Below are 11,134 nucleotides of genomic sequence, written 5' to 3'. Positions count from 1 at the left end.
TGTACATTACTGAGAAATAAAATGAACTTTTTTGATTTTTGGAAAAAGGCTGCAATAAAACAAAGAGTGAAAAATTTAGAGGGGTCTGAATACTTTCCGTACCCACTGTATGTATTGCTTTTTGGCATCATAGTGGCGTCATCAAAGATCAATGTAGGAGAATACAAAACAAGAAGCCCCATTCATGCTCATAACTTTCAAACCGCCGAAAAATGTTCCTAAAAAATTCAATTCAAGTCAAGTCATGTCTCAGGTGCCGGGCACTTGCGACTTATGACACTTACAGGACCTAAGCAGCCTATTTGACCCAGCCTATTATATTTTTTCATGATGCCTACATGTGTTTTCAATGCAGATGGAGAGAAGTCTATACTGAAGAACCACCTTGAACAGAAGCCTCAGGCGCAGTGGGGCTCAATGGATCCTTCCAGAATTAATAGAGGTCCCCTGGAGGATATCAACTCACCCGAACAGTGAGCTCTTTCATTTCTTCTGCACTTCTACCCCAGTGTCCCTCTCCCCTCTGTCTTGTCAGTTTTCTCACCAGACTACACGTCAAACGTATCCCAACCACCAGCAGCTCGCAGGCGGTTGCTTTGGCAACTGAGCCCTGTGAAAGCATGGACCAGTCCTGTACTTTTCTCTCCCACGCACATTAGCAAACATACAACCACATAGAGTGTATGTGTATTCTTCAATCTGCTGGACTTACTGCAGCATTTATATTTACAGTCAAACAAATACAAACACAAAGACATGTGTATGCACAGTAAGCATATGTAGACATGCAGCTGAAAATGGTCTTTGTTAGTCATGTGACTAATAAGATAATGATAATGATCTATATTCACTATAAGGAAGCAAAGCTGTGGGGTGCTGACTTCATCAATACCGGCCGGGGGGGGGGGATACTGAAGAGAGGGCAGTTACAGAGAGAAGTTGGATTAAAGAAAAGGATGTTTAGATAGTAAACAGAAAGAGAGATAAGGAGGACAAGAAAAGGAAAGAGGTAGAGACTTACAGAGGCTTATGTAACCAGTGATTTACAGCTTGCATTGAAAGCAGCTCTGAAAATAGACAGGGAGGAGAACAGAAGTAAAGGAACACTCTGAGCTATTCCCATGCCGCATAAATGTTTGATCACATGGAGGGAAGAGAGATGAAGAGGCAGCGAGAGAGAAAGAAGAGACAATATAAAGATATGAGAAAAGAGGTATGATGAGAGTAAAGGTAGAGGAGGAGGAATGGTAACACTTCGTGACATGTTGAACCGTTACAGAAGTCACACACCAGTTGGATGTTGTTAAATGTAGTGTCTGTGTCATATATGATCCACTCAAAAAATTTAAAAGAATTGCCATGAGCATGGAAGATTGTGTTTCCATCAAGTAGAACAGGTCAGGATAACTGACTGGGCCTGAGGACTATTAATATTTTAAAGTTCACCTAATTATGAGATTTTTTAGTCTATCACTGAATGAGCTTGGATTACATTCCCCCCTCTAACATTTTTACATAACTGGCATTTGGTTATGTAATTTTCTTACAAACGGCTGGCAGTGGCGCTAGCACTGTTGAGGCAGGGTGCAAACTGTCACAGCAGGCGGAAGGATGAACAGTTTTTTTTGTCGGATGATCCCAGAAGCTGAGAGTAGCTGAGAGAGCTGGATTAGGCATTTAGTAAGGAGCAGGGAAGAAGGGAATGAGGTTGCTGAAGAATACAAGAAGAACAATCAGAATGATTGCTGAGGACTTCTGTGAACTGTACTTTTCCTTTCTGTTGTGATCCATCCATGTTGCTGTCTAGTCTTAACACGGTAACTTGTTGCAATCACATGAATATAAAAATTGTTAAGATTGTAATTGTAATTTATTCAATCCCACAAAACCATTGTCCCTTGTGTATTGTGTACTTTGAAATAAATACAATACACAATAGGTGAGTATTGATAAGCATTGGGCACATTGGTGCAGAATTTGACTACTTTATAAATGATAGGGAATTGTAATTTATAGATAATAATTAATACATAATGTTTTCTTATTTCATATTTCTTTATGTAAATGTAAAACGCCACATGAACACATTCCTATTGGCTTATCAAATGTCGCACTTTTACATTAAAAGAGTTTGGTGCCAGTGCATGTTTTGTGTCCTTTATGTAGGTGGGCTAAAAGTAAGAATGTTGAGGTCAGGGTGGTGAATGTGTGTGTAGTGCTTCCAACTTTATGCTGGTGACTAGAGTTTCCCTCCTGTCACAGACCCACAACTAATGTTTAAATTATTGCCACTAGGGTTTGTTAAATTCTAATATTCAAAGTGACTAGTGACTACAGCATTTAGAAATTTGTGGAGTAAAAAATCACAAAGAAATTCAAATATGCATGTGAGGTACTTCAAAACTATACTTAGTAAGTAGTACTAAGTAGTACTTAGTTCTTAACAACTTGAGTAGATGTACTTACTTACTTACTCTCTATTTCTGTCTGTTTCATTGTAACTTTCTGCAGCATACAGCGTCGACTGTCTTTGCAGCTGCCCATCCTGCACCATGCCTACTTACCTTCCATAGGAGGGGTTGATGCCAGCTGCACCAGCCCCAATGGCAGCCCTGGTTCCAGCCCACGGCACAGACACATGCCCCCTTCCTACCGGGTAATGGTCTCTGGCCTGTGAGCTTCATCCACTCCCCGACCTGGATTTTTGCAGAGGAGACATATATGGTTCTTTTTTTCTACAACAAATAGACTGATATCATCAGCATATGTGCGTAGTTTGTCTCGGAACAAGGAGGACCAGGGAAGATGAGATGGAGGGGGTAGGGGGAGGGCGAGTTTCACTCTTTGTACCTCTTCACCCCGGCCTCTATTGAGTACAGAAGCCCTCAGTCAGGAAGGGGTGAGAGGAGCGAGAGTGGGCACTGGATGACCCCTTACAAACTCCACATTCACAGCAATGTCCCCTTGTTCATCTGCTCCCCTTGCCTAGGCATATACCCATATGCACAGTCGAACAAACATATATTAATACACACACATGCACAGACACACTGACACCCCAATAGCAGAGCAGCGGTGGACAAGCCCCGGCTTGACGTGTAGCCTTATCTGCTTCAGAGGGATTGTGCTCCTGTTCCTTATCTGTTGTATGTATGTGCTCGCGGCTATGTGTGAACTTGCCATCTAACTTGAGTATTTCACTGCTTCAGTGACTGGATACCGGTAACATGGAATTTACAAGACCCAACAAAGGAAATCTTCCACTTTGCTCCCCGTCCCCTTCCCATTCTTGTGGAGACATGTAAATATCATAATTTCTGACTTTGATGTACTGTACGCTTTGTATATTCTGTGAATGGACAATTAAAGGGTTTCTAAGTGTAGAGCTTGTAACAGAGGCAGGAGATCGTGACACGGCATCCTACAAAGAATTAGAAATACGAATGAAAGAGAGCGGAATTGGTTGGTGTAACTGTTGATAAATTAGCGTATGGGCGGCAAAGATAAGATAGATCAAAGTTTAGGAGTCACAGAATATGAAAAGGCACCAGGGGCCCGTAACCTGAAGAAACACACACTTGCTTTTCCACTGCTAAATTTGCACCACTGGATCTTTTCATAGATTTAACATTAGACTTTGCATAGGTCTTTCATAATTTACAATTTGCTTAATATGTCCTCAGAAAGCATGTTATACAGAATATTGAAGCTATGCTTTTTATCAGGTCTCTAAGGCTGCAAACGTTAGAAAATAGAGCTAAAAGGCACCACAAGAGTGTTCCACAGTTATTTATGTGTGTTATATGCCAAGAAATGCACACATTAAGATGTACACTTAAAACCCAAGAGAGCACCTCATGAAATTAGGTGCATTTCAGACATGGCATTAGTGATGGCCTGGTCATATTGATCCCCACAGAGTGGTCTCCACAGACTGTTAAGATGTCCATCTGATCTAGCCCTCACAGCTAACCAGCACAGACATGGGCAATGGGGTTCATGTCAATTGCAAAAGGGCACAATGACTTCTTCGGAAGAAATAACACAAAGAAGTGATGCTGGAAAGGATGTAGGTCTACCAGTTCCACAGCTAGTGTGGATAAACAGTTGACCTGAATTTCCACGAGATCTAAAGACAATGAAGACACGGGAGTCTGGTGTAATAAGCCCCAACCAGCTGTAGCTTTCAGATCCACAACATGATGACACTACTGCGGGTCACAGAGATGGAGCATAAAGCACAGACACAGGGCTTTCTGTCATTTCGAGTGTCAAGAAAACTCATTCCACACTTGGCAACAGTGAACATACCTCTGTTGCTATAGAAATGTAATTCAGTGCTGTTGAACTCGGTCCAAGAAGGCTTCACTGAGCAAAACGGCCATCAACTCAGTGTCGTCCTTTTTTCTTTTCTTTTTTAAACTGTCCTCATGCAGGAGAAAAGCAAACAGGGACTCCAGACAAAAATGACTTTTTATGGAGTGTGAGAAGGTTTGTTCTTAGCATATGTTTCACCATTGGTGTCTTGGTTTTTAGTTTTTAAGGCGTTTGTTGAACGCTGTGCCTGTTGTCTTATATTGTAGCCCGCAGGACCCACAGTACATAAATAAGGGGAAATTGGCGTTGACCCAGTAAACATTGGCCACACATCTGTAAATTGACCGTGTCATAGATTTATTCAAATTTAATGCCTAAATGCATGGGACAGTTTGGGTGAACTTGGTGGAAGCTCCACTTTAGCTGGAGTAGAGTTCCTCTGCAAGCTGATGTGTGATCATAAACACTGTCTTTAGTTGAAAGGCCGGTCAATGGATACAGAGTTTGAGAGTCGGAGACAAGCTAGCAGAGATCCACCTGCTATCGGACATATCAGGGTGACTTCCAGAGAGAGCTCCTCCCCTTCCAGCCCCTGCTGAGCACAGGAGCAGGGAAACACGAGCACACAACCTCCAAGGAGTCACGGTTTCTCCCGCACCTTTGCCAACCAGAGAATCATGTGAGTGAGAGACATTGCCAGAGGGTTCATTCTTCCTTCAGGGGAAGAGAAACCAACTGCACATTTTATATAATACATTATATGTGATTGTGTAAAATTTACTGATGATGGTGTCCATTTATGGAATACTGGTATTTGGCTTTCTCAAGACGGCATGAAATGAAATGTATACTTCACAGTTACCTCTGTTTTTGCAACTGTTGTGACAAATCCACTCTGTTGTTTCATCCTCTCACCTACAATTTGATTTGACGTTCATTTAACCTGTTGATCAGCTCACACATGTCAATGCCAAGATTCTCAGTGGACAGACTCAACATCACATTGAGAATGCTACTGGTTGAGCAGTTATTCACTGAGGGCAATAAAGTGAAAGTAGTAGCAAACGATCAATCCTAATAACCCAGCCCTGGCATTTTACCAAATTACAAAATTACTTCTTTTTTTTTTTGTCCATCTAAAATGCCAAATGCAGATTATCAGCTTTTATTTTTAATGTGTCCTGATTTCTTTTTTTAAATTAAGATTCATATCAGTTTTTTTTCCACATGGATGAAAAAATTGTTAAAATGCAATTGTGGTAGGTCAAGGGCTCATAATTTCCTGTAATAAATAAAGTCATGTTGATGGTTTGTATTTGCCACAGGTCTTTTTACCTTTTCAGTTTGCAGATCAAAGTGACATATACGTATATAATTATATCTTTGTATGTGTCATCATCAGGTTGTCTGGAGAACACAGAACATACATGTCCAAAAATATAACAATATGACGTATATCTTTAGTGGAAAAAAACACAGGTCCATACTGTTACTGTTTTGTCAGTATATGTGGTATCACATGATGTTAAGTTCAATTAAGAGTTTATAAATGGAAAACAAAAACCTACGTTAAATGCAACGTGTTCAAGAGGGGCAATAACCTGTTTTCTTATTACAAAAAGAATGGAACACTCTATATATATATATATATATATATATATATATATATATATATATATAATGTGTGTGTGTGTGTGTGTGTGTGTGTGTAAAAGATCTTTACGTACATTCTCATTTTTAAATAGAAAAGATTTAACAACTGGGCCACAAGGACACTTGGAGTTCTTTTTTTTCTTTTTTATTTAAAGTATCTGTAACTATGTTATGTACAGATGAGGTATAGATATGAAAAAGTTGTATAAAATAAGTATCACACTTGGAACACCTGAACATTTTTGGAGCCATTAGTTGTTATGGGGGGATTTGAATAACATTCTTCTTTTATTGTCTGAATGTTATGGACAGCCTTTACTTTTCACATCATCGTTAAATAAAGTGAGACTGAAAATAATCATTGATGTATTAGAATCATTCCTGTGGTTCTCCAGTATGTTTGCATACATCATTTTGATTTAAAGGCAGTCAATCAATGAAGAAATCGGTCCACAGTCTGCGCTTTAAAAGTTGCTAAAGATGGAATCAGCAAAATGTCAATCTTTAGTAACATCTAGTTTACCTTGCACGAAGGCTGGAGCCTTGTGATATCACGAGATCATGGGAGAGTTGCAGAATCAAATGTCACACAAAAATCCATCTTGTCAGGTTAAAGTAATGCGTTTTTTTGTCTGAATAGCACCCAACCAATCGGCTTCCAGGGAGGAGCTACTGGCTGCTATGGGCGTGGTCTAGGTATGTGTGTGCTGCCTGCATGTGTTTGTTCAAGCCAACAATGACGGACGTGATAGACAGATGGTTCCTCCATCCAATCACCTGGCCAGGTATTTATGAAAGTGCCTGCCCTTTTCCATACTGTTTGGCAATAGGCCTTTTAAACAGACTCACCATAGTATTAGGAAAAGTATTATTATGAAAGTGTTCCTAAAACATTGAAAATGGCTCTGTTCTTTTCAAGTTTCCCAATAACTTTTAGCAGTGTCACAGTGAGCCAACACGTACAATAGGAGGATCCTAAAACCAAGGCAGCTAAATGGAGTTCAGCTGTTACTATTTTTTTGTGTTTTACACCAGTGTTTTTCCTTCAGTGACATTTTAAAATGTTTGTTCTGAAGAGTACAACTACTGACAGACAGAAAAAGAAAAAACTATTTTTACTGTTTGTTATAATTTGTCTTAGTTTGTTAGTATGAATGTCAAGCTTGCCGCTATGAAGATATTTAAAGAAACACCTCAACTGTTTACTCTCTGGACACACAAATGATTACTTTTAATGTGTGTATTGTGCCTTGCCTCTTTTTAGTGTCCATAATGTTGATGCTGCTGACACATAAATCTTGATCTCTCACTTCAAAGACAGAAAACTAAAAATGGATGCAAGTGCACCCATGTGAAACACTGGCCAGTCGACATCAAGGATCTTAATTAGCACACCAATAAGGCACACACAGCATGCAGGCTGCCTATTGCCCTCACAAACTGAAGAAAATATAAATTTGTAATGAAAAGCCTTGTATGCTGAGAGGTCGATAAATAATTCAACTGTAAGGAAGAACCCAGTGGCAAACAGGATGGAGGGGAGAGTGTGTCTGAGTGGGTTACTGAAAGTGTCCCTCTCTGTTTGCATCCGCATTTGTGTCATTCATATCTGTGCGAATGCACAGGTCCCGTTGTCAAAGCTTTTCTTTAACCTCACTTTAAAATATTTAGTATGTGGATGCTAGACGTGGTTGCAAACTGCGTTCCTCATGGAGAAGCAGTGAAGCAGCAGGCTGACTAAATCCTCTACTGTCATCTGGCTGTTCGTAACAGACACTGTACATATGCTGGAATTTACTTGAAGTTGTCCATTAGAAGGTCTTCCTTACAAATCAAAGAGCTAAGACAACAACCGTCCTGCTGGAGGCTAACAACCCTGCAACCTGTACGTTTATCGTATTGTATTGGCTTTTACCATTTCTATAAAGCATCAGGAAATTTATGAACTATTAATAAAGACATAAATTACAACTTACAAACTCTTTACAAAGTGAGAGTTGTTAGAAGGTCAAACTGCAATAGTTTTGAAGTCAGTCGCTGTTTTCTCTGCTTCCGCTATACAATGAAGATTAATGGAATTCTGTTCAGTGGCACTCACAGCTTTAAAAAATGACTTTAAAATATTCATAGAAGTACTTTCTACTGATGCAATAGTCATCATAAAAACTTTTTTTTTACTGTAAATATATATTTTCAATGCTGTGACCAGTTAAAAAACCTAAGAAGATGGGCATGTATCAGAACATATTAATCCTTTAATTAGCAGATCGTGTTGTAGTCAAGACAACCTAAACCAAGACCAAGTTAAGACCAAGACCAGACCAGTGCGAGTCCCACACTGCATGACACGCTAACAATAAAATGTGGAACATGTAACCCATAGGCACTCTTCATATTTGTCTGAAAGATCCAAAATGTTCCAAAGAAATGCCCACAGAAAACAAATAGTGGTGACAGCCATCAACATTAACAGTAATTTCAAATAAGTTATTGTAGTAATTATTAAAACAGATGATACACAGGCAATTTAGTGTTATCCCTGCAGTTGGTATCTTGACCAGTCTTGAAATAAAATCCAGAGTTCTCTTTGTGTGAGATTGGGACAAAGCGGAGTAAAAATGCGGTCCCATTTCGAGACCAAGACCGATCTTGAGTACTACAACACTGGTAGCAGATATTCTACAGTGTATATAACTTTGCAGGACAACTTATAACCTTGTGATGTGCTGTAATTGTTGTTCATACATCTCAGTGGAGAATCAAGTGAATTTAAGATTGTGAATCCATTATGCCTCTGCTACTGCTTACTGATTCAAAGATAACCACAGATTTCGCTGAACTGCTTCTGCAGGAAGACACACTCCAGTGTGTATAAATTCTGCATGACCTTCTCTCTTGTTTCAGTGGGCCCATGCTGTGCAAATGGAAGGCGGGTTGATTAAGTTGACCTGGGTGTCAGTGGAAGGGAAACGTCTATGTATCCTTCACATGTGATGGATCAATTGGAGAAATTAAGGCTTGGTTTGGAGACGAAAACAGCAAGTACATGAGCCAGTACTATATGCAGTTTATCCAACTCATGCACAGATGCGCATATTAAGTCTCATTGATCTGAGGCTTGAGCTGGAGGACACACACATACACACAGTAATTTCATAGGAGCTTCAATGAGAGTGTTTATGTCACGATAACTTTATTTTATGGTTGTGTATGAACGCAACAACTGTATTTACTGAAGGGCTCTGGCTGCAACCTTAATTTTACATAGTAAACTTTACTTTTATGTAGAATCAATTAATTATATATTTTAAGCCATGCTAGTGGCATGGCTCTATGAATAGCAATGAGACTGTGGGTCCATCAACGTCTTTGGTCCAGACTGAAATATATTTCCATAATACTAGATGGATTGCCCTTACATTTTGTACAGACATTTGTGGGAAGAATTGTTTTGTATAGTGTGAGAATTTCTTTAATCCTGATCTGCAACCCATACCTGTTAAAGCCCAGCTAACCGTAAGTATGCATAATAGTTGGAATCTTACCAACAAAAAAAGAAGTCTTACTATACCTCAGGAAGCATAAAGGCAGGGAAATACATCGAATACACTTACACTGACTCATTTACAAACTACAGTAAATCAAACAGTGCAGACAAACTATACTGACAATCAAACAGCCCACTAACAACAACAATCTGTCTGTTGAAAAAATATATTTCTGACACACATTCTTTCTTTGTCTAGCTCCCAAATGCTGAAATGTCCCAATTGCTAGAAAAAAGTTCATTTCCATTCAAATCGAACTATTCACTACAGAAAACTAACACTGACACAAGCATACTGATATATTGTTCCCCAGTATTCCCCTGTTGAAAATGCAGTGTATCTGAGGTGTCCGTAACCTTTGCTTGTTACCGTGTCACTGGTGACCATTTCCCCCATTAATCTGCGGCATTCGAGGATTTTCAGACGGCTTTTAATCTCTCCTCGATACCACATTATAGTTATATAACCTCATCAAGATAAGTGGTCAAGGGCACATTTTAGAGGACATTTCAGGAAGAAGCAAATGCCCTATGTATTAGTATGCTAGTCAGAACAAAGAGCCCCTCTCACAAAAGTGCTGATAAAAAAAAAAAAAAACAGCAAGATGATCAATCATGTTTAAATTGAAACATCACTGATAATGACTCAATAATTACATTATGTAACATATGATGTGGAAAATCCCTTGACATACGGCCATATTGTCCCAAAACCTAATTTCACTGTTTGAAAAACAGCCACTTCCTGGAGGAGTGTGTGCAGCGGGTTGACTGATGCCTCCATACACACCAAGATACGTGATTAGAGAGTAATTTATGGCCAGTGTTACAATCTCCTGCAGATAAATTTATCGCTGACATATAATGACGGCACACTCAGCTGAGCCCACAGTAAATCCAGGACATGGTCCTCCTCTGTCCTTGAGAATTATGCTCAGTTTCCAACAGCAGGTTTACCTTAATCTATCTAAAGCTGCTGGGTTCAATAACTGGACAGTCTTGCATTGATTGATCCTAATCTACTGTAATGTTTAAGGTTTCTGGCCTGTAAAGGACCATACCCTTGTTTTATCATCATTACTGTTAAATTTGGATTGCATGTGGTTCCCAAAATGGGTGTTTAACACCCATAAGGGGTCGTAAGGTAACTCTGAGAAGACACATGATTAAAAAAGTAGAAATGACATACAGTATATTTGCAACAAATATTTTTTATATATGATTGAGGATTTTCAATTTGGATTTTTTCAGTTTCCTTTTTCCATGTGAGTTACAGGATAGTTTCACTCTTTGATTAAATTGGTTCACACAGCTGGCAGACATAAGAAAGGGGTAACAAGCCAAAAAAATTGGGAACCACTGGCCTAGTTTCCAATAGTTTAAATTGCATTATAAAAGCAATTTTTTGAGATATAAAGATTGGTAATCCATCATTTTAAATCATGCATCTTTAAATAAGAGCAGCTTGATTTGAAAAGCCTGCACTGCAGTACATTATGACTAAAGTTTTTTTTTGAGTTCTTTCTGGTCATAGATATCAAATTGTGATCAGAAAGACTTTGTTTAAGTTGGATTCTTTTAGTAATTTCTTTTAAACTTTTCATAAAAAGTGGCATC

At 39.1% G+C, this 11,134-nt stretch overlaps 1 protein-coding gene across 2 annotated transcripts in view; it reads left to right on the top strand.

Annotated features, from left to right (window-relative positions):
* gabbr2 (gamma-aminobutyric acid (GABA) B receptor, 2) overlaps positions 1-5,637 on the top strand; it is a 172,392-nt gene extending 166,755 nt beyond the window's left edge. For both annotated transcript variants that reach the window (XM_034892018.1, XM_034892017.1), the window contains 2 exons: positions 356-473; positions 2,512-5,637. In XM_034892018.1, coding sequence (XP_034747909.1) covers positions 356-473; positions 2,512-2,677 — 284 coding nt within the window. In that variant the 3' untranslated portion in view covers positions 2,678-5,637. The remainder of the gene's footprint in view (positions 1-355; positions 474-2,511) is intronic.
* The last annotated feature ends 5,497 nt before the right edge of the window (positions 5,638-11,134 follow it).

The sequence above is a fragment of the Etheostoma cragini genome, chromosome 14 (assembly GCF_013103735.1).
Source record: "Etheostoma cragini isolate CJK2018 chromosome 14, CSU_Ecrag_1.0, whole genome shotgun sequence".
Classification (NCBI taxonomy): domain Eukaryota; kingdom Metazoa; phylum Chordata; class Actinopteri; order Perciformes; family Percidae; genus Etheostoma; species Etheostoma cragini.
This window is presented reverse-complemented; position numbering and strand designations above follow the sequence as displayed.